Genomic DNA, 25,129 nt, shown 5'->3' with positions numbered 1-25,129 from the left:
CATAGCGACGAGTGAAGTAAACACTGCAAGTCGAGTACCCGGCTTCTGAATCCAACAGAGGGGGTGCTCACCGTGGACCTACCCTAGAAAAAGGACAGAAACACACAGGTCCCGGAAAACAGCAGATGGATTATACACACAACCACCAGCGCATTAAATACACACATATATATATATTCATATTTAGAAATGGATCGTTTCCACCATGGTTCCCGCACCAGAGCCCCTTTCAGGAAGCGACCAAAGAAGCCTCTGGTCCAGACCATCAGTAAGGTGGTCACTATGAAGCGGGGGCCTGATGATCAAGAAGGCTCCCGCAGAAGCCTGTGACCTGGCCGCATGATCCAGGAAGCATGAACCCGAAACCAGTCTATCATACCGGCTGGACATCATATCGACGAGTGAAGTAAACACTGCAAGTCGAGTACCCGGCTTCTGAATCCAACAGAGTGGGTGCTCACCGAGGACCTACCCTAGAAAAAGGACAGAAACACACGGGTCCCGGAAAACAGCAGATGGATTATACACACAACCACCAGCACATTAAATACACACATATATATATATATATTCATATTTAGAAATGGATCGTTTCCACCATGGTTCCCGCACCGGAGCCCCTTTCAGGAAGCGACCAAAGAAGCCTCTGGTCCGGACCATCAGTAAGGTGGTCACTATGAAGCCATAGAACCAACCAAACATCATAGGAGACTGTAATGCAGGAAGTTCCCACCTAAACTCGGTCAGGTGGAGAGATGGTGGTTACAGGGGAATTAGGAAGGGGAAGATAAGGGCAGATGTAAAACCCCCGAAGGAAATGAATAGAAACTGAAGTATCACTCTGATCCGGATGAAAGCGCTGACGCCTTGTCTGGATCACATCCCTTAGGTCTTGCCTACCTCCCTTTGAACCGCGATTCCACCTACCCCTACCTGCAGGCGGGGAGGAGCGCGAGCCGCGACTTGAAGGGGCTTAGATGGCAAGGAGGGAGTTTTAAGAGAGGACATCTCACCCATAGAGAGATAGCTGGCCAGCGTCTCTATAGGGGGCATCTTCTCATAGCCGTTTTCACGCATCGCCACGATGTTGGCATAACTCATATGCTGGAATCGATGGATGCGTGAGGAAAACAGCCTCTTCCATTCCTCCTCGATCTCTGTATGGAGATCAGGAAGAAAGGAAGGCTCACCTGAGCTGGAGGGTTATGGCCAGAAAGATAACGTTCATCGAGATGACCTTGCGACGTCACTTTCTTTGCCCGCTTCCACGGCAAGTCAAGCTTCGCCGTGGCGCGATCCATAACTTTCAAAATCTCATCATACGCAGGGCAGGAGGATTGGGAAGGCTCAGCCTCAGCTTCTTCTCCCTCCTCAGACATTTCCTGCTCTTTCTGGGCTGAACTCAGCAGAGCACTGGGCCCTGGATCAGACGATGTTAATGAAATAACATCATCCTCCAGCGGCTCACTCTCGTCCACAGCCGACGATCGCGAGAGGGAAAAACCCCTCTTTAAACTCATCGGCCAGATCCACCTGCGATCCCCACGAGCTCATTCTGCTCCGTGCCTCAGCAGTGGCGGGTCCTGAATCGCGGGAAGCAGATGGCTGCCCTCTTTCCTCGAAAAAGAGAGACAAACAAGAGAAAATTCATTGGAAAAACGCTTGCAGTGCCCGCCGATTGCCCCCTTGAGGACATCGCGTGCGTGCTCTTCGCCCAAACAAACAACGCATAGATCGTGTGTCACCAGATGCCAAATAACGACGACACGGATGCACACATCCTCTAAATGCTTTGCTAGTGCTCAACATAATGATATGAATAGAGATCGCTCTTACCACAGAAATGCACGCTTCAAACAAAACAGTCAGTGAAGACGACGAAGCGGATGATGTGTGCTCCCGGCGCCTATTTATACTATAGTCGCACCGGTAGTGATGTCATGGCTGTCGCCGGCCAACGTGTTGTTGGTGTTTTTTTCAATGTATGCTTCAGACATGACAAGGCATTCCACATAGCGACCCCTAGAAGACTTCAAAGTTCCCTTGAAAGGGAACCCTAACTAGACTGTCTTAGGAATATCAACACCATGTTGCCATGTAACCATGTAAATATCACCCCTGTGAAAGCCAGAGCTAAAGCTGTGCTGTTTCATTTTCACTGCACCAACAACTGCAGCAAGCCACAAAGTCACACTGACATATTCAACACCTGTGAGCTGTAACACAAGCCAATAGCACGAGTGCCTCACATGACAACAGCATTATGCAGTCGCTCTTATTGTGTCTTGCTTGCCATATTTTCCAGCAGAAAAAAAAGTATTAAGGGACAATATTCCTGGGCCATGAGGGAGGTATACGAGAGTCACATGATGGCCACTGATCAACTTTAAGTGCCAAAGGTTCCTGGATTATGAAAATATCCACAGCTTGAAATAACATGACCTTTGATGAAGTGAACATGGCATTCAAGTCTGTCTGTCTGTGTGTATGTGTGTGTGTGTGTGTGTGTGTGTAAAATCTATAAGCATAACACACAATACAATATCAGGGGTCTATATACGTCACTCTTATTTCTGTTTTTTTCCCATGTGACCAAACCAGCATTCCCCCATAAAACATTAAACACACATGGTTAGTGCAACACAACAGTGTTAAAGTGGGTCAGGAAATACCCCCACTCTCTCCTCATGTAACCTGGCATGGCAGTTCAGTGACTGCAGTGGATTGAGCCTGGGTTAAGAGTATGTATTTAATATAAGATCTTTTTATGAATCAACATTATTTGTGCTGTGCACTGCTCTGTTTAGGAACTAGATTGAGGATTCTCTAATTGGATTGATACATGAGAACTCACATTTGGTTGTTCCCCCAATGAATGTTTATGATAACTGGATGCCATTTTAACCTTGGATTTCAGACAGATTTCAGCCATTACAATAAATAAAATTACATATTTAAGATTTTTTAAACTATTTTAAGATTTTAACTATTTAATCTGCATTATCTTATTATATATTATAACATAATATAGTGACGGTTCCGCTGAATTTATTACTCTGAAACTACTGAAACTCTGTAAAAATGTGGTTAAAAAAAACAAAAAAACTAATACCTAACTGAAGTCATTAAACTTTATTCTGGCTTTACCAGCAAACACTACAGAAAAGATATTGACAGAGTGATAAAAACATGCACACACTGCCCTCTAGTGTACGAAAAGTGGGTCAATTTTAACTTGGGGTCTTGTTCTAGAATGAAAAATTCTAGTTTTGTAATCTGCATACTACAAGTCTTATCTCATACACTTTTACTTTTTAAACAATTATATTTATAGACATAGACATACTCATATTGTTGTGTAATTTTAGTTCAATCATGTGCTTGTTGTTCCCTACATGAAAACAAGAATTAATAACAGTATATGGTATATTTCTTAACCAATAAAATAATTAGATTTCTTTCAAATTAGTTCAAAAGTAATACCCTGCAAACCATTACTACAAGTCTTATCTCATACACTTTTACTTTTTAAACAATTATATTTATAGACATAGACATACTCATATTGTTGTGTAATTTTAGTTCAATCATGTGCTTGTTGTTCCCTACATGAAAACAAGAATAACAGTATATGGTATATTTCTTAACCAATAAAATAATTAGATTTCTTTCAAATTAGTTCAAAAGTAATACCCTGCAAACCAGTACATGAAAAAGTATCTAAAATATATTTCCTATTTTTGTGGTAATTATATAATTTTTATTTTTTTACTTTTTCAAATTTACTAAATTGCTTTGGCAAAATATTTTAGGATTTATTAGGAGTGAAATTCATAATTATTGTAGACTGTATTGGAAGAATGTGGTACCAGGCTTTGTTGATTATGATCAATCTAAAAATAATAATAATAAGATTGATCTTGTTCCTTTACCATCTTAATATTCAAATTCTAGACCTCTATTATTTTTTTTGTTTTCATATTTTATATTGTGCAATATCTCATATAATTTAAATTGTCTATGAACAAAAATCGTCTATGAAAAACATACTTATCTGTGCAAAAAAATTTTTGTGACAATGTTTTAGTGACATAATTCTTAAAACTTGTCAATATTTCCCGTTTATACTGTTTGCAGTTATATTATTTGTATATGGGCCTAAAAGTATTGCTTTCATATATTATTATTAGAAATAGTACAAAATATAAATATTCCTCACAAATAGCTCTAAGATACTTTACAACACATACACAGTTATTTTTCATGGATGTGCAGTATTACATACCTCTTCTTGTCTGAACTCTTCTTGTTCATGTGAAAATCCAGAGTAAAAAAAAAAAAACTTGATGTGGTGTGTCCGGAAATCTGTGCAGTTATTTCCAGTTTCAGTTAGTCCATTACTGATACTGCATGAGTTGATTCTCCTAGTCCAGCCAATAGACTGATGAGTTTTTCCTTCCTCACAGTGACGTCATAATGAATCCCTTTTTGTGCTGAATTCATGATCCCCTTTGATGCTGTTGCAGTGCAGAAATGTAGATGTTTCTCCATTTTTACGGATGTGGGTTATATGGTGTTATATTGTTACTTTGTATTCACATTTCATATATTGGATAAGCCTCTGTGGGCTCTTTTAGTTTAACGAGACCTAATAAGAATGCAAACCTGCCTAGCTGAGAGTTGATTTTTTTTTTCCATTTAACTGAATTCATTAATGTACCTTGTTTTAAAATAAAAGCACCAAAAGCCATCTTTCAATTGAATAAATTAAGGGAACAATAATAGCCCAATGTCTCCAGAACCGTCTGGAAAGTTGCTATGGAAACCCATTTAGTATCTTAAAGACTGCAGTTATCACCTTTAACCACTAGATAACGCTAGTGTATTAAAAAAAATCCTCGTGTCCAGATTTGAGTGCACATTGTTGAAATCGAGCCTCTCCTCATTCATTCCCTACACATCTGTTGATAATATGAAGAAGTGAAGAAGCTTGGTGTTGCTTATCAGTGTAAGTCTATCCCTGAAGTGCTCTACATAGTTCGAATGAAATTATCAAGTAATTTTAAGATGCCATAACCTTTTAATGTTAATGCAGAGCCACTGATATTATGGCAACCTGAAAATGCAGTGTGATCCTAAATTAAAAATCACAAAGCTGGCTTGCTCTTCTACTAATCGTCCTCAAAAAGCACAGAGATATGTATTTCTCAAATTTCCAAATGTAACGTTACACATTACACAATTAGCTTTTAAAATGGTAATAATAATAACAGTTGCCATTTTTAAATAAGCTGGGGCAAGTCTTCTTTTTTCTTTTTTTCCCAAAACGACCTTGCAGTTGAACTGTCCTCGTTAGAAAATAACAAAAAGTTACATATATTGGTCCTACTATTTCTTTCAAATTAGCCATTTGTAAACTGTATCGTACTGTCACCAAATTTGTGGGGAAACTAACGGATCACGAATTTGTGGACTAAGAGTATACGAATAAAGTGCTACACGTTGATTTAATTGGGCTTGCTTATATATAACATACGTTCTATTTGATTCTCTTTTTATTTTTGCGCCTTACGTCTCGCGCTTCGATGGTCTACAATCACAACAATGGAAGACCGTTTAGAAAAAGTCGTCGTTTCCAAATGAAGTGTTCCTCGCAGATTATTACAGATGTACTCAAGCCAGCGCAAGGGATGAGGGAGTACTCACAGAGAAAGGTGCTCTTCTTTGGGTTTATAATTGTTGGCGTTCTACATTCATACATCAGTAAGCTTCCCTGTGTATGCTTTATGGGGGCTGCAGTTGGTGTACTTAACTGAATCTCCATCCTCTGAATCGAAATAATCTGATTTAGAAAGGGACGCTTTGCTGTCACTCCTTTTAAATTCACCAAAGGAGGGTTGCTGCTGGCCACACGTTACATGCGTGTACTGCATCTGCTCCTCGTGCTCGGTCTCCCTGTGATAGAAGTAATTGAAATTGGACACGATGACGGGCACTGGAAGCGCAATGGTGAGCACACCAGCGATGGCACATAAAGAGCCCACTATTTTGCCACCGATGGTGACTGGGCACATGTCCCCGTAGCCCACAGTTGTCATGGAAACCACTGCCCACCAGAAGGCATCGGGGATGCTGCTGAACCCCGAGTCGGGGTCGTCCGTCTCGGCGAAATACACGGCGCTGGAGAACAGAATAACTCCAATGAAAAGGAAGAATATGAGGAGACCCAGTTCCCGCATGCTCGCTTGCAGTGTCTTGCCCAAGATCTGAAGCCCTTTCGAGTGTCTGGAAAGCTTAAATATGCGGAACACCCGCACCAAGCGAATGACCCTCAGTATGGCCAGAGACATCGCCTGCTGGCCGTTGCCCTGATGCTCGGCCAACTCCAGACCCAAAGTGATGAAGTAGGGGATAATAGCCACGATGTCGATTGTGTTCATGATATTCTTGAAGAAAGCGGGCTTGCTTGGGCACGCGAGAAACCTCACGAGCAATTCAAAGGAGAACCAGATTATACAAAGGGTCTCCACAATGAAGAAGGGGTCTGTGAATGGATTGGGCTTCTTTGAACTAGCAGTTCCATTGAATGCGAGGTGCTCCTCGTACATTTTCCCATCCTCCCTAAACTCAGGTAAAGTCTCCAAGCAAAAGATGACAATTGATATCAAAATGACGAGCACCGAGACGATTGCGATGCCCCTCGCGGGTCCAGAGCTCTCTGGGTACTCGAACAGCAGCCAGACCTGCCTCTGAAACTCGTTTTCGGGCAAAGGTCGCTCTTCCTCCTTGATGAAACCCTCGTCCTCCTTAAAATTCTCAATGACTTCTTCTCCTAGCTCGTAGAATTTGATCTCCTCCATAAAGATGTCCACAGGAACATTGACGGGTCTCCTCAGCCTGCCTCCAGACTGATAGTAGTAGAGAATGGCATCAAAACTCGGTCGGTTCCTGTCAAAGAAGTACTCGTTCCTCAGAGGGTCAAAGAAGCGCATTCTTTTCCTGGGGTCACCGAGTAAGGTGGCGGGGAACTGCGCCAGTGTTTTTAGTTGGGTTTCGAAGCGCAACCCGGAGATGTTGATAACCACCCGCTCGCAGCACTCCTGGTCTGCCCGTTCAGGGTCGTAAACATCTTGGGACAGGGCTGCCAATGCCACAGTCTCGTCGAGGTTCTCCCCGGGCACCACAGTCATGTTTGTCCCCTCAACAGGGCGAGTCGTTTTCGCGCCCCGGTTCTCGCGCTGTTCTTGGAATATGGTTAGAGCACTTGTAGAGCGGCGCGTGTCGCGTCACTTCGCGCGCATTTTCCTCGTGGAGGTTTCTCCACATTCCCTCCCCAAGCTGAGGCTGACAGTCTGGTCTATTGGCTGTCACATCCACAGCATTTTAAGCAGAATGCCCTCCCTCCCTCGCTCGCTCTCTCCAAGCGCTATGGCAAGCCATTATAACATTTATTCCTTTAAACAACACAAAATGTAGGTGCTTTTTGTTTATTCATTAGTCTAATATTTTAGTATTCTAAGTATTCCTTTTAAGATTAAATCTTTTTCAATTTCACTAGCAACTAACTATTCCAGATGTGGACTTATTAATATTTTTGGAATAGCTCTACTTAAGTTGACCTATAAATGTTTTACTTTACTTAAAATGGTTATCATTTATATAATTTATCAAAGGTGCCATGTTTTTATTATTATGTTCTTACAAGCTGTGAATCAATAATTACCAGAAATGCACATGAAAATAATCTAATAACAACTGCAAAACTCATTCGACCTGAAACGATTAATGGCACATTCTCTTAATTGTAAACACAAATAGTCACAATTATAAAACAGGGTAAACCATTTAACTGAGAATTAGGATACAACACACATTAGCTGTGTCACAATTCAGAGGTTTCATTCTTCGAAGGCTGCATTTGAAGACTGAATGCATCACAGCTAGGGGTGTGCAATATATATCGTCTGTGATAATGTAATTGTTGTTTTAATGAAGTGTGATTTGATATTATTTGATATACAGAGTGCATGCGTACATTACGTGATGTAGTCTAGTGCGCGTTTAGAGTTCGTTCTTTCTCTGCATGATCTAGTCTATTAAAATACATTAATAATGATCACAAAATTCAAGATATGGAGGCAGAAAATTTATATATTTATATCATTTCATCACAGTAAGAGTGCTGTTTTTTTCCTCCAAAAATCAGCATGATTGCAAATCAAGTGATATAGATTTTTTTTTTTACAACAGTTCAATAAACAAGAAGTTAATCAAAATACTTATGTTTTAGACACCATGTTGCCTGTTTTTGCTCTATTTCGCCAACAAAAAATAATTACAAACACAGCCACAGCACTGTTTTGTGTCTCTGAGCAACATGGAGGTGATTCGTTCCTGAACGAATCACCCGTTTAAATGATTTGGTTCAATCGCAATGGCTCACTTATTAACAGTGACTTGCTGCCACCAGCTGGCGGTTTTAATTTCACATTTAAGTGAAAGTGAAAGTGAAAGTTGTGACATTTGCCAAGTTTGGTAACCCATACTCGGAATTTGTGCTCTGCATTGAACCCATTCAAGTGCACACACAGCAGTGAGTAGTGAACACACACACACACACACACACACACACACACACACACACACACCGTGAACACAGCCGGAGCAGTGGCGAGCCTTTTGCTCCAGTGCCCAGGGAGCAGTTGGGGGTTTGGTGCCTTGCTCAAGGGCACCTCAGTCATGGTATTAAGGGTGGAAGAGAGCGCTGGTCATTCACTCCCCCCACTTACAACCCCTGCCAGTACAGTGACAAACTCAAACCTGTGACCTTCGGGTTACAAGTCCGACTAACCATTAGGTCACAACTAACCAAGTAAAGTATCTTTTCATTTTTTTATAATTTCAAATATCAGTATTCAATGTTAAAATATCAAAACATTGTTTATGAATTTGTAACTGCAAGTTAAAGCATTCCATGTCCCTCTGAGCTGCATTAAACTGTATGTAAACACATCTAAATGCCACTTTAGATGCAGTTTCTGTGTTTCCTCTGCATTGCAAAGATGAACTTTGTTACTAATTTAATTTGCTTGGTAACAGCCCAAATGTCTGATTAAATGACTGATCATGACTGATTAAATGTAAGAACTTGACTTAAAAGATGATGCACGCTTTTAGAATAAAAATGGCTTTATAAAAGTAAAAATGGCCATGAAAGGTAAAAATCTATTTAAACTTATTGGAAAAGATTGATTTCTATCACTGCTGTGAACTGACCACCACACAGAATATAAAGAATATCAAAAACTTTAGGAGTCAGCTGTCCACGGTAGTCCTAAAGATACCAGCACAATAACAGACTCAGCTAAATATTGTCTAATTATTGTTATCTATAAAATCCCACAAAATATCGACATATAATTTTTTTGTGATTATCTCGTTGTCTCGTTTAAATGTGTCCTTTTTTCCAGGCCACAACGGATACAATTAATGGATCCTTAATGACCCAGACTATACCAAGATTCATTGCACTCAATTTGTATTCTTTTAACCCTTAAATGCATATCTCGGGTCTTTAGCGACCCGGGACCTCATTCTGTACCCTCTCCCTCCTTTATTTTTTTAAAGTTAGACATCAACTTTCTTAGTATTTCTCAATCTATGCATTATAAACAATATAACAAGAAAAAATAGTAAAATGTAAAAGAATGCCTATTTTCTGGTTAATTTTTGTAAAAAGTGTATAGAGTCACTACAGACCCGAGGTATGTAAATGTGTGAGTATTTTTTTCGTGCGAGACTATATTTACATATCTGATGACCCAATTTGTGCAATGTCAAGTCAAGTCAAGTCACCTTTATTTATATAGTGCTTTTAACAATACAGATTGTGTCAAAGCAACTGTACAGCATTAATTAGGAAAATATGGTGTCAATAATGCAAAATGACAATAGTAAACACTCAATTTTCAGTTAAAGGCAGTTCATCATTGAATTCAGTGATGTCATCATCCAGCTCAGTTCAGTTTAAATAGTGTCTGTGCAATCAAGTCAACGATATCGCTGGAAATTAAGTGTCACCAACTAAGCAAGCCAGAGGCGACAGCGGCAAGGAACCAAAACTCCATCGGTGACAGAATGGAGAAAAAAACCTTGGGGAAAACCAGGCTCAGTCGGGGGGCCAGTTCTCCTCTGGCCAGACGAAACCAGCAGTTCAATTCCAGGCTGCAGCAATGTCACATTGTGCAGAGGACTCGACTGGTTCCTGTGGTTTTGTCCCAGTGGCCGTCTAGCAGACAAGGTCCTCACTGGGGATCTGTCTCTGGGGCTCGTCTAGTTGTTCTGCTCCGCTGGCAGTCAGGGCTGTAGAGGTCCTCTCTAGGTGCTGATCCACCATCTGGGCTGGATACGTACTGGATCCAGGTGACTGCAGTGACCATCTGATCTGGATACAGACTGGATCTGGTGGCTACGGTGACCTCGGAATAAGAAAGAAACAGACTAATATTAGCGTAGATGCCATTCTTCTAACGATGTAGCAAGTATATCGGGTGTTATGGGAAGTGTTCCCGGTTGCATCTTTTTTCCCAATGCATCTTTTTTCCTCAAGGTGGCACTGTTTGATACACAATGATGACGTGATGTTTCACTCAAAATTACCGCAGGCATAAAACAAACGAATATCATCAGCAAAAATTGAACTGGTTTGAATGGCTTTACTGCAGCGCAATTACTATACGCAATGAAATATAAATGTCACTGCCATTTGATGCTGGATGTGGTGAATAAACTGCCAGTGATCAAAATATTGAATATGAAATCATTGAAAACAATAGTGTCACGGTGTTGCCTACTGTGTCGGAGCGAGGAGCGAAGGAGACGTAGGAGAATTCAACAGTCTTTATTTACCACATGGAGCACACACGTAGGAACGAGGATTGACGATCGAGACAGCACAGCGAACTCAAACAGAAATCACTATAAATACACAGGACTTGACGAGAAACACCTGGGATCAATAAACATAATTCCACATGAGGGAAAACGGGTCATGGACAGCACGTGGGGAGCAAAACACAGAACAGAGTCTGACAGATAGTTTTGAGAATATGGTTGAGATCCTGAATGTACTGTGGAAGTGCGCTCTGACGATGACAGCGATGGTAAAATCATCTGCTCAAATTGAACCCTTTTAAGTTTCAAAAGGAAACAAAATATGCTTTATTTTATTCTTCTGTAATTGTTCTTAAAATATCAAGATAATTTTTTGCTATTGTAGCAGTTAGAGGTCCATCAGTACTGGATACATAGGTCTGGGTCGCTAAAGACCCGAATATGTTATAATGATTGGCGAAACATTCATGCATTTAAGTGTAATTATGTAAATATTGTACCAAGATTAACATATTTAGACATGTGAACCCTGTTTTGTTTTCAGACAGTTATATCTTTCAAGTTCAGTATAAATGCTACTGCTGCTCGTCTATTGGACCTGTCACAGTTGTTAGTTTTTCTCGTTTAACAATGCTCGGTTCAACCTTCATGAACTTTGAAGGATGCAGCCCCTGAATTAGAACACAGATATTATTTACAGAATCACAAAGAACCAATTAAATTTTTTGCATGTAAATGAAACTTGTTGTTTGACTGGATAATAAATGTATGTATGTTCAAGAAAATGTACTAGTAACATAAAAAGAGATACATTTAATTTAAGGACTAAATGCAAAAACAGCTTGCCATAAATGTCTATTTATGAATGTCCACATTTAGAATTAATATGGGAATGCACATCACAATACAGCTGATGTTTAGGAATAATATTGTTTGCACAATTTAAACAAACCATTCTTTGCATAATCTTTGGTGGCAACATTTGCTTTGAAATTGGTTTGTAATTTCATTGGTATTTTATTGTTTATAAGTTATCGGAGCCCAAAGCGCAATGGCTCTCTACATTTCAGATTCTTCTCATTCCTGGTTAGATTGTGTGATTTTAAATGGTATTTGTAGAACTCATCTTGTGATGTCATTGTTCAAATACTCTAAACTATAAAAATGCTTGCAGCTATTATGCAAGTGTCTGAAAAACTCTAAAATGTTTCAACAGAACATTCACTGGTGGGTGGAGTTGTGGGCCAAGTTGAAAAGAATGACGTGGAGACCTAAAATAGATATAGATTTATTTTCCCATGGAGTAAATCCAGGAGCAGCACATGGGGAGAAAAAAACTACACAAGGGTCATACCCTTTGTTAAAAAGACATTTGCATAGATTATCAAGACACTAGTGTGGTAAATGAAGCACAGATTCATGTTTGAGTGACACTGCATGTTATTCAAATTGTCTTAAAATAGACAAAATTTTTATTTTGGTTATATTAGGCAAAATTCCTCATGTTGACATTTTAGAAAAAGGTCAAAGTAGAAAAGAATAAAGTCATCCCTCATTTTCCACATACATGACAGTGTTTTGTCCCTTCCAGTTTTGACTCATGCTTCCTAATATATGCTTAGAACTGCATCAGAAACATCATAGACAATCAATCATCTGGTCTAAAGTAATTTTTGCACATCAAGTTCATTGGTAACTGACTCAGTTATTCAAACCTTGCTTTATTACAGATGTCTCCATTCATGACCATGACCTAATGTTTAATTAGACTCAGTGAGTGTTTTAATGACCTTCACACTCTTTAACTTTTTTGATTAGTAACTCGCTCTGGAAATAAGCCAATTGGTTTATAACATCATGGCATTAACTTCCAATCTCGAAAAACATATGGATATGACGCCTGTAAGCTGTTTTCATTTACCTTTTTTTCTTTCTTTATCATAATTAAAGATTGAAAGATCAGAGGAATGCCATTTCTGTGGTTTAATTGACCCTTTGATATTTTTATATTTTGCTTATCCACCAATTTTTTTTATTAATGAAATCAGTTCCTACCATATTTATCACATTGCTGTGAGCCCCTTTGAACCAGCAATCATTACTCAAGAACACAGCTCACACACACACACACACAGCTCAGGTATCCAGCATCCTGGGGACTTTATCAAGGTGACTTCCACTCCATCAGTGAATGACTGCTGCAGTGATTCATGCGTCTTTGAGAGGACATGTTTTATGCTGTTGTGGAACAGATGAGAAGAAGGTTTTCCTAGACAGTCTATCTAGGGATGCATTAAGGAAATGCACAGGTCACTGCCAGTGTCCTGGAAGATTAAATTTACATGCTCCACCTATATAACATAAGAGCTACTGATTGGCTGAAAAATAAAGAAGGATGTCATTCATTGTGAGTGTGTGTGGGACATATACAGTATCACTTTACTCTATGGCATTCATACAGTATATCTTTATGTTTACAAACCTGGAACAAACCAGATGTATTGCCAAATAGACATTTGAACATGAACAAGATTTTAAGTTAAAATCTATTTATATATGGCAAAGTTTATATATTTTAGAAAATTAAACTTTTTCCCTATTTTGAATAACTTTTTTAACTTCAGATAATTTTAGTGATCCTGTGTTGTGACAAATAATTTTTAGGGAGAAAAACAAGTACAAATACTGAATGCAGATCATCAAGTAATATGAGCTTGTGAATATGGCATGCACAATAATTATATAACATTTATTCATAAAAATGCTGTTTAAAAATGATTTTATGCATGTCATATTGCATGTCTACAGAAGAGGGATTAGGGCCAAGCAATAATAAAAAATAAAACCTTCTCCAGATTAAAGTCATTATAATGCGAGATTAAACTCGTTAAATTTCAATAAAAATGTCGAAATAAAATGTTGAGAATTAAATCATTAAATTTCGATAATAAAGTCGTGTTTCGAGAAAGAATTCGTTAAATGTCGAGAAATTTTTTTTTCAATTAAATGTTGAGAATAAACTCATTAAATTACGAGAAAAAAAGTTGTTGTTACGAGAAAAAAGTCGAAATTAAATGTTGAGAATAAACTTTATTTTCTCTCGTTGGACGTTGCTAATCAGCGTCTGCAGTGGCGCAGGTCGTAGAGAGTATTGTGCGTGGATGAAGTGTACGTGGTCGACCAGCGCTCAAATCTGCCTTTTGCCGAACTCTCTCTTCTTCATTTTTTCATTACATATCACATCGGATGCAAATAGATGCTTTTCACACTAAGTGAAAATGGTGATATATTCTATTTACAACAGCAGCATTTTTAGCCATGTGCTATTTACACTGAAAATAGCAATTCTATTTACGCTATGTAAAAGTAGCAGATCTTTGCAATAAGTGTAAATAGTAATTAGATGCTATTTATACTTATAAATAGTGACAGATATTATTTGCACCTCAGTATTGTTGTACATTAACAGGATGCAATAATAATAGTGTAAATTATTTTCTTTATTAAAATTATTAAATAGAAGCTTCCTTATTGGTACAACAAAGCCCACCCTATAGCTTACCTACACCTAAACGTACCCAATTAATACATCATTATTAAACACTAGTTAGGCAATTGATTTACATTTTTCCGATGTGATATGTGAAGAAAAAAGGAAGCCGAACGAGGTCTGCAAAAGGCGGATTTGAACTCCATTCGACTGCATCGTATGCTGCTGAAAGCTATCTCACGACCAATTCGTACGTGTTTTACTAGGTGGCTAATTCGTACGATTTCGTACGACCTCACTCGTACGATTTTGTACTATTTGTCTAGACCCTAGTGACGGGTAGGTTTAGGGGTGGGGTTAAGTGTAGTCGGTGACTGAAATGGTGGCCGCACCGGAACGCGCTCACATAGTGGCGGCAACAACAACACCCCGTTATATCACAGCTGCCAATCCTGAATCAAGTCAAGTCACAGTTGATCTTCCTGAGTCAAGCCAATTCACGAATGCTCTTCCTGAGTCAAGTCAAGTCAAGTCACGAATGCTCTTCCTGAGTCAAGTCAAATCACGGATGCTCTTCCTGAGTCAAGTCAAGTCACAGCTGATCTTCCTGAGTCAAGTCAAGTCACAGCTGATCTTCATGAGGCAAGTCAAGTCACAGTTGATTGTCATAAGTCAAGTCAAGTCACAGTTGTTCGTCATAAGTCAAGTCAAGTCACAGTTGATCTTCATGAGTTAAGTCAAGTCACAGCTGATCTTTCTGAGTCCAGTCAACTCACAGCAGATCTTCATGAGGCAAGTCAAGCCACAGTTGATTGTCATAAGTCAAGTCAAGTCACAGTTGTTCGTCATAAGTCAAGTCAAGTCACGGCTGATCTTCAAAAGTCAAGTCAGGTCACAGTGGATCTTCATGAGTTAAGTCAAGTCACAACTGCTCTTTCTGAGTCACATCAAGTCACAGTTGATCACATATCACAGTTGACGCTCTCAAATACACAGCTGTAGAAGTTGTTGAGGATCTTAGGTGACATGCCAAATTTCCTCAGTCTCCTCTGGCTGGTGAGTTTTCCTCTTTTTTCTCAAGTCCACTATCATCTCCTTTGTCTTGTTTGTGTTGAGGGTGAGGTTGTTGTCCTCACACCATGTCACAAGACTGGCCACCTCCCTCCTGTAGGCCGCTTCATCCCCGCCAGTGATCCGTCCTATCACTGCGGTGTCATCAGCGAACTTCAGTATTATGCTGTCCTTGTGGGAGGCAACACAGTCATGTGTGAACAGTGTCTAGAGGATGGGACTGAGAACACACACTTGTGGGGTGCCAGTGTTTGTTATGACAGTGTCTGAGGTCCTGTTTCCAATCCTAACAGACTGCGGTCTGCCAGTCAGGAAGTCTAGGAGCCAGTCACAAAGTGTGGGGTGTAGTCCAAGTACAATCAGTTTTTGGGTGAGTTTGTGAGGGATGACCGTATTGAAGGCGGAGCTATAATCAATAAAGAGCATCCTGATATAAGTGTCCTTATCTTCCAGGTGAGAAAGGGAAATATGGAGGGCAGCAGCAATGGTGTCTGAGGTAGACCTGTTGGGCCGATATGCGTACTGCAGTGGGTCCAATATGTCCGGCATACTGCTCTGAATGTGAGTCAGCACCACTCTCTCAAAACTCTTCATGATGATTGGAATGAGTGCTACTGGCCTGTAGTCGTTCAGGCAGGTCGGGGGGCTCTTCTTGGGAAGGGGGATGATGGTTGTGGTTTTGAAGCAGGTTGGGACGATGCTCTGACTGAGGGAGTGGTTGAAGATGGAAGTGAGTACATCAGTCAGCTCCGTAGCACAAGCTCTGAGGGCCTGTCCAGAGATGTTGTCTGGCACTGCTGCTTTACGGGGGTTGATTTTCCTCAGCGCTTTGTGTACCACAGCTGATGAGACAGTAGGAGGGGGAGGGGGGTTGAGTGGTCAGAGTGTGTGTGTTCCTCTTCTCTGTGTCGATGCTGGAGGTCTCGAAGCGGGCGTAGAAGGTGTTGAGGTCATCCGGCAGGCTGTCTGAGGAGCTGATAGTGGTGCTCGCGGTGGTCCTGTAGTTTGTGATGTGCTGCATGCCTTGCCACATCCGCCCGGCATCAGCATTAGAGTAGAAACTGTCCAGCTTCTCTCTGTACTGTCTCTTGGCCGCTGTAATGGCTTTTCTCAGTCCATACTTAGCAGCTCTGTACTCTGTCTCGTTGCCTGATGTATATGCAAGAGATCGAGCACGTAGCATGTGGCATACCTGACTGTTTATCCAGGGCTTCTGGTTGGGGAAATTCCTGACTTGTATGGTGGGTACAATGTTATCAACACAAGTGCTAATGTACCCAGTCACATACTCAGCATAATCCTTTATGCTGACAGAAGAGTCCTCCAAAGTGGCTGCAGCTTTAAACACATCCCAGTCTGTCAGAGCAAAACAATCCTGCAGGATGCCCTCAGTTTGTAGGGTCCAAAGCTTAACCTGTTTGGTGACAGGGTTTGTTGGTTTGAGTCTTTGTCTGTAGGCCAGGTACATGAACAAAGAGATGTGGTCTGAGTATCCAAAGTGGGGGCGGGGTGCAGCCCCGTATACATCGTGTATGTTGCTGTAAACATTGTCCAGTGTGTTTTTATCGTGGGTGGGAATGTCCACATGTTGGTGATATTTGGGAAGAACAGTCCGTAATTTGCACTGATTAAAGTTGCCAGCTGCAATAAAAATGGCATCAGGGTGAGCCGTCTCTAGTGCGCTTAGTACATCATGGAGCTTGCCTAGCGCTACTGTGGAGTTAACTCGCGGGGGGATGTAAACAGCGGCTATAAACACAGCAGTAAATTCCCTCTGTAGATAATTAGAGAGGGAATTTTAGCTTAGCATGAAGCCCTCCCCTCTTGCCTCTCCGTCTCCGGAGCGCTCTCCTCGGGTCAGCTACCTCACTCGAGCTTGGTGCTTCGGGGCCTTCCTGGGGGTGGTGGCGGTGACTGTGGGAGCGACTAATGTGTTGTAGCTCCGCAGGTATAAAACCGGTAAATTCAAGATGGTTGGCTGAATTGGCGATGTCCAGTAATGCCTGTCTGTTGCTCGTTAGCAGTGCACCGCATTTGAGCATGGCAGATAAAACAGAAAACAAACAAAAAAGAAAGAAAAACCGGCATTCGAGAGTGGCGCGAGCAAACACGTTTGCCTCGGGGGGCGCTATCTTGCATCACAGATCACTGGTGGTCATCTGCTCCATCATGGAGATCTTCTGTTCTGCTCTGGTGGTCTTCTGCTCCGCCGTGGGGATCTTCGGTCCCGTCTGCTCTGCTGCGGTGGTTCTCAGCTCCACCTGTACTGCCGGCTCCGCCCTGGCTCCCTGCTCCGCCAGTCCTGCCTCAGTCCCTGGTCTCTCCACTTTCACGTGGACCTGGCCCTCCATCCCTCCCCCTGTTCCGCCTCCGCTCCACTGCCCTCCTGGATCGTATAGTGTTTGGAGCATCTGGAAGCCGCTCCTTGGGGGGGGGGCCCTGTCACGAATCCGGTCCATGGACTTCCATCCGATCGCCACCAGAGGTCACTCGTGCATCGTATTGACTCTCTCACTACACTGACTGTTGCACGTCACCACGGACTACATTTCCCATGCACCAATTCACTAATCACAAGACCAATCACACACACTACATAACACCCACTCAGTTCCTGCTTCGATCGCAGAGTCTTGTTCTGCGTTTAGCACTCCCCAAGTGTTAGCTGCTTTACCGAGCCTTTCCGTGTTTCTGTTTAGTCTCTAGTTTTGTTTAGTGTTTATATCTCCTCTAGTGATAGCTACATTACTGAGCCATTCCTTTCCCATTTTTAGTTTTAGTCGTAGTCTAGTCTTTCCGTGTTGTCTGTTTCCTGACCTTCTGCCTGTGTTTATTGGATTATCCCTCTTGTCAAGTCCTCTGGATACTGTTCGCCGATCATAGACCCATGCAAGCCCAAGGAATATTCTTTGTCTTGCCTGTGCCATACCTGTTTGCTGTTGTTCGACCCTGCCTGTGTTTTTCGACCACGTATCTTGTGAATAAAAGCTTGCACATGGATCCGCACGCCTCTCGTCTCGTCAGTCCTGTTAGAGCTGCCTACATCTTGACTTACTAACTTTGAAGAAATATGCTTAATAGCAGCAAGGTTGTTGTTAGTGTGACCCATTATTGCTGTTATTACACAGTCATTATATTTACTCAAGATTTGGTTGGTAAAATACTCTTTTTTTTCAAATACCCAAAGTATACATGCAGTGTCATTGTAATACACTTTTGTTAATCCAACAATAGTCTAGTCACAATGAAAGCACATTTGAAATCTAAAGGCTGGAATGCACTACACTTTGCATTGTCTTTTGCCCTACACTTGTAGTGTGGAGGGGTCGACTCTAGTTGCCGAATATCAGAACCATGCTGCAGATTTTGGCCAAAAGACAACGGATTTGACAGAAAATTGTGTGGTGCATGATGGGTACAGTTTGCAGTGTTTTCGTTTTAGACTAGGATTACGTGGATTCCACTGATTTGAATGTTTGAACTTTTGAGGTGATTTTAGAACACACATCAAAGTGATTGGCTGCTGCCCAGTGTTTTTTCAGCACTCATTTGTCATTTGCATAAAGTTCAGATTTTGACGCCTCTTGCTCTTCTGTCGGTCTACTTTTCCACATCTCCCTTTCTACAAATATGATTATTTGACCTACTGAGCTGCTTGCAGCCTCTCTTAATGACTTCCATCAGCTCAAAGTTATTTAATTAGTGTGTAATTATCTTTTGCTACCTCACAGGAATTTGAACGTAACTAACTGTCAGCAGTTTGAAAAGTTCTACTTATTAAGAGTATTGAAAATGACATTTATGGAAAGGCCAAACAACATATTCTGTTTCCTTTCACTCATAATGAGAAATCTGTGTCAGTTATTAGTTGCATACAAACCTGTCTTTTGATAAATGTAAAGTGTCACTTCTGTGGCACTAGTTAACTCTAAAAAAAACTTAAATAAGACGGTCTCATTGTGAAATATTATGTCACCATTCAGAGATATAAAGTATAAAGTTACAGAGTTCTTTTGTGTCCAGATGAGCTATACTAAAAAGCATAAAAGGTGACAGCTTGAATGACCATAAATATATATATTTTAATTTTTTTTCATATTGATATTGAAAAATCTGGTTTCTAAAAGTAATGCCAGAGCTATGTAATGCTCATGTTAACTTTAAGTTAGCAGATTAGAAATGGATATCAACATTCACTTAAGTGTTATTGTGTGCTATTAACCCACTTATATCATGATCTTGTTATCAATAGAAAACAAAGCATTGTCCTCACAAAGCATTACTTGACTTGATATTTGTCAGCTTTTGGCACTATTTGATGTTGATTGTTCTGTTTGATGCCCGTTTGTTAGAGTTCTGGTTCTCAGCAGTGGTCGAGGCTGTAGCTCTACAGCAAACAGTGTGTCATGAAAGAGAAGCTCATATTTTTAGTTTGTGACTGCCTTTACATAACTTCGAATAATAATAATGCCATTGATTGCATTTCTACCACAACAACATGGACTGGGGAGTACTGTGGATCTTTTGTAATGAAATTAACTGTCTTTCACTGTGTATCAAACATTTAAACCTAGTTTTACAGTCATGGCAGCTGACTAAAAATAATGTATTCACTTCAATCAACTATAGTTTTATATTAAAATCATGGATTCTGCTCATATGGACAGTGATTATGAGATCACAGATAAATGTCCTGCTGTTTTCTGTATTTATACATGTACATAAACTGTAGTGACAGTCTTTTTTTAATGAGCTCAAACACTAATGGCGAGGCAGTATAGATCATTCATTTATGTGAAATTGCTGGTCTATTTTAGGTCTCTGTCCACAATGTTTACATGCAACCTAATAATCCATTAATAATCCAATCAGAAAAGTCTGACAGAAAAGCATTTATGTAAACACTTCAGTCGATCCGACTAAGCTTGATTTGAAAGAAATTGGTGTAGATCTTAAATAATCATTCAACCAGAAAAAGGACACTAAGGACGTTACTACTACAGATGAACGAATAAGGATCCACATGAACTGACTCCAAAATAGAACACTAAAAACACATAAAAAAGACATTCTGAGCTATGGTTGCTTATAATACAAAACTCCGCCTGTAACCTTGGTAACACTACTGGTTCTTGTGTCTAAGCATTTAGGTGACTGTCCTGTCAGATTTTATCTGGAAATTAATTTTGTGATGAACGTTCTTCAATTCATAATGGCCTCAGTCGAGTCAGTCTATCCAATAAATTTTTTTTTTTTTTGTCATTTACAAAAAACGTCCCCTTAATGTCATTCAAAATTGCTGTGTTTGTGTGAATATATTTTTCTGTGCGGCATAAAAAACAGCAAAAAATGTTAATCATTCTTAATGCAGCTCTTTTCCATTCATACTGTAAAGTTCATAGTGACCATGACTGTCAAGCTCCAAAGCTGTCAAAGGACAACAAAAAAAAGTATCATACAATAGTCTAAAGCAGTCCGTAGTCATTTGAAGTCATATAAAAACTTTCTATGTTCATCAGTTTTCTGATGCCACTTGCTGCCATTCATTTTCATCTTTTTCAGTGAATAATAACTTAAACTGTTATTTCTTCACACAAACCGATCGTATGACTTCAGTATTAGCAATATACAGTGGGGCAAAAAAGTATTTAGTCAGCCACCAATTGTGCAAGTGCTCCCACTTAAAAAGATGAGAGAGGCCTGTAATTTTCATCATAGGTATACCTCAACTATGAGAGACAAAATTAGAAAAAAAAATCCAGAAAATCACAATGTAGGATTTTTAAAGAATTAATTGGTAAATTCCTCTGTAAAATAAGTATTTGGTCACCTACAAACAAGCAAGATTTCTGGCTCTCACAGACGTGTAACTTCTTCTTTAAGAGGCTCCTCTGTCCTCCACCTTAAAAGGATGAGAGAGGCCTGTAATTTTCATCATATGTATACCTCAACTATGAGAGACAAAATGAGAGAAAAAAAATCTAGAAAATCACATTGTAGGATTTTTAAAGAATTAATTGGTAAATTCCTTGGTAAAATAAGTATTTGGTCACCTACAAACAAGCAAGATTTCTGGCTCTCACAGACTTGTAACTTCTTCTTTAAGAGGCTCCTCTGTCCTCCACTCTTTACCTGTATTAATGGCATCTGTTTGAACTCGTTATCAGTATAAAAGACATCTGTCCACAACCTCAAACAGTCACACTCCAAACTCCACCATGGCCAAGACCAAAGAGCTGTCAAAGGACACCAGAAACAAAATTGTAGACCTGCACCAGGCTGGGAAGACTGAATCTGCAATAGGTAAGCAGCTTGGTGTGAAGAAATCAACTGTGGGAGCAATTATTAGAAAATGGAAGACATACAAGACCACTGATAATCTCCCTTGATCTGGGGCTCCACGCAAGATCTCACCTCGTGGGGTCAAAATGATCACAAGAACTGTGAGCAAAAATCCCAGAACCACACGGGGGGACCTAGTGAATGACCTGCAGAGAGCTGGGACCAAAGTAACAAATGCTACCATCAGTAACACACTGCGCTGCCAGGGACTCAAATCCTGCAGTGCCAGATGTGTCCCCCTGCTTAAGCCAGTACATGTCCAGGCCTGTCTGAAGTTTGCTAGAGAGCATTTGGATGATCCAGAAGAGGATTGGGAGAATGTCATATGGTCAGATGAAACCAAAATATAACTTTTTGGTAAAAACTCAACTTGAGGAGAAAGAATGCTGAGTTGCATCCAAAGACTACCATACCTACTGTGAAGCATGGGGGTGGAAATATCATGCTTTGGGGCTGTTTTTCTGCAAAGGGACCAGGACGACTGATCCGTGTAAACGAACGAATGAATGGGGCCATGTATCGTGAGATTTTGAGTGAAAACCTCCTTCCATCAGCAAGGGCATTGAAGATGAAACGTGGCTGGGTCTTTCAGCATGACAATGATCCCAAACACACCGCCCGGGCAACGAAGGAGTGGCTTCGTAAGAAGTATTTCAAGGTCCTGGAGTGGCCTAGCCAGTCTCCAGATCTCAACCCCATAGAAAATCTTTGGAGGGAGTTGAAAATCCGTGTTGCCCAGCGACAGCCCCAAAACATTACTGCTCTAGAGGAGATCTGCATGGAGGAATGGGCCAAAATACCAGCAACAGTGTGTGAAAACCTTGTGAAGACTTACAGAAAACGTTTGACCTCTGTCATTGCCAACAAAGGGTATATAACAAAGTATTGAGATGAAATTTTGTTATTGACCAAATACTTATTTTCCACCATAATTTGCAAATAAATTCTTTAAAAATCCTACAATGTGATTTTTTTTTCTCATTTTGTCTCTCATAGTTGAGGTATACCTATGATGAAAATTACAGGCCTCTCTCATCTTTTTAAGTGGGAGAACTTGCACAATTGGTGGCTGACTAAATACTTTTTTTCCCCACTGTACTTATATTATATTTTTATGTTTTTGTTGTCCTTTGTAAAGCCATGTTCACTATAAATTTTGTATGGAAAAGATCTGCATGAAGATTCTTCAAATCGTTCTACTAATGACACATTTATTTTCGGAGTCAACTATCCCTTTAATTAAAGAGAAACAAGAGCATAAATGGCACTGACAAAAAAAGAAATGGAGATCTTATGAAAGTTCTGAAGTAAACAAGGAGTTCCCTGACTTCCTTCCTTCAGTCTATTTTATGATCAACAGATCAGATTTAGGTCAGAGCAAAGGTTGCAACATGAGACTGTAGGATATCTATGCTAGCATCTGGTGGGATATACCACAGCAAAACCTCCTTGGGTGTTTCACGCATCCTGTGGAGGGGAGCTGTGGAGCAAATTTACATTAGACAGACTACAGTTCATAGTGTAACTCAATGTTTTCCAGCACTGTCAGTATTTGCAGGCCTCAATGAGACTTTCAGTAGTACTTATTATTGCGTTTGTTGGAAATTCAACATGACAAATTACCAAAATTGAGACAGATACTACATAAGCCAGCAAGCACACATACACCCAAACAACACATCCTAAAACAATGCTTTGATTATTTTTCAAAAGTAAACAAAACCCTCTAAGGAGGAAGCTTCAGTGTTTGAATTTTGGTATATTCCTCTTCACCCTGTTGCTATGTATTTATCTTGTTAGTCATTCATAAAGCTATTTGAAAACCAAACAGTATTGTTAATCTTTTATCTTATCTAATTGTATTCACAAATTTCTTATCAGTAGACAAGGATGTTTCAGGTGTACCTTTGCTCTGTGTAAAGATATTTACTGCACTTTAGTCATTAAAACAGTTTTTATATTCAGGGGACAGCTAACATATAATCTATGCAAACAATGTTAATTATCCAAACCTTCAGGAAGGAATAACCTTGCAGGACATTTACAGAAAACATGGCAACTCTGAGACACCTGTTCAGTTAGAGAATGAATTAGCATTTTAAGTCAAAAGAATACTGACATATACCGTACACTATATACAGTATACTGTATAGATGAACAGACACCAAAATTGTACTACATGTACTTTCTACAACAATGAAATGGAAACGGTTTTTTTTCTTACTGTGATTTTAACAAGAGGAGAACTGGCCCCCTGACTGAGGGTGGCTTCTCCCAAGTTTAAAAAAAATGTTTTTCTCCATTTCTGTCACCAATTAAAGGGGTCATATGATACGATTTAAATTTTTCCTTTTTCTTTGGAGTGTTACAAGCTCTTGGTGCATAAAGAAGATCTGTAAAGTTGCAAAGACTAAAGTCTCAAATCCAAAGAGATATTCTTTATAAAAGTTAAGAGTCAGCCACGCCTACCCAAAACGGCTCGTTCTAACACGCCCCCACATATCTACATCACTATGTGGGAAGATTTGTATAATGCCACCCAAATGTTCATGCAAAGAAAGAAAGCGTAACTTTTATTCTTGCTGTAGTTGTACCTGGTCTGATGGCCTGGGCTCTCCTTCTGGGGCAATCCTTCGCTCAGTCGCTCGGCATTGCGCTGGCTCGTAGATCACGGCGGGAATGGGCTCTCCGTTATTTTTTTTGTTTTTGTTTTTTCCCCATAGGTTTTTAACATTCTAAAAGCTCTTTATTCCAAAGATACTACAAGCTAGTCAGTGTATTCAGTGTATTCAGCAGGTGTAATGTATTCTAAGTTGCTTCAGAACTATTGCAAGTATTACATACAACAATAATAAAACAGTGCACTGACATAAAAAAGGAAATTTACTTTTGGTATTTAAGTACATTTAAAAGCAAGTACTTCTGTACTTTTACTTAAGTAAAAATCTGTCTTTACAACTTTTACTTGTAATGGAGTAATATTTGACCAGCAGTATCTGTACTTTCACTCAAGTAATAGAATTGAGTACTTTGTCCGCCTCTGGTCCGGACCCACCTCCATTTCTATTTCAAGAACACTAATAATTTCCTACTTTGATAAATGCATGTTAAACTTGTAAATCATACGTTTCGTTTTTAATGTCTTTTTGGAGATGGTCCGAAATGAAAACGAAGACGAGATATTTAAACTTTTCCTTCATAACATTTGTTGTCATGACATCCAGTGAGCGTATGACCTTTGACATAATCGGACGACATTTCACCACTAATGAGTACTTTTTTTTTTTATATCACTTAAATTATGGCCATTTGACTTATAGCAGTGTCCAGTGT

General features: G+C 40.0%; 1 protein-coding gene across 1 annotated transcript in view; it reads right to left on the bottom strand.

Moving 5' to 3' along the window:
* Positions 1 to 7,339, bottom strand: part of LOC107562148 (shaker-related potassium channel tsha2-like) — a 12,398-nt gene extending 5,059 nt beyond the window's left edge. The window contains exon 1 of the mRNA XM_016246730.1: positions 4,286 to 7,339. Within this exon, the coding sequence (XP_016102216.1) occupies positions 5,754 to 7,190 (1,437 nt within the window). The 5' untranslated portion in view covers positions 7,191 to 7,339 and the 3' untranslated portion in view covers positions 4,286 to 5,753. The remainder of the gene's footprint in view (positions 1 to 4,285) is intronic.
* Between the last annotated feature and the right edge of the window lie 17,790 nt (positions 7,340 to 25,129).

Source organism: Sinocyclocheilus grahami, unplaced genomic scaffold, assembly GCF_001515645.1.
Source record: "Sinocyclocheilus grahami isolate Dianchi unplaced genomic scaffold, SAMN03320097.WGS_v1.1 scaffold809.1, whole genome shotgun sequence".
Classification (NCBI taxonomy): domain Eukaryota; kingdom Metazoa; phylum Chordata; class Actinopteri; order Cypriniformes; family Cyprinidae; genus Sinocyclocheilus; species Sinocyclocheilus grahami.
The sequence above is the reverse complement of the archived record's forward strand: the minus strand, read 5'-3'. Positions and strand labels throughout refer to the sequence as shown.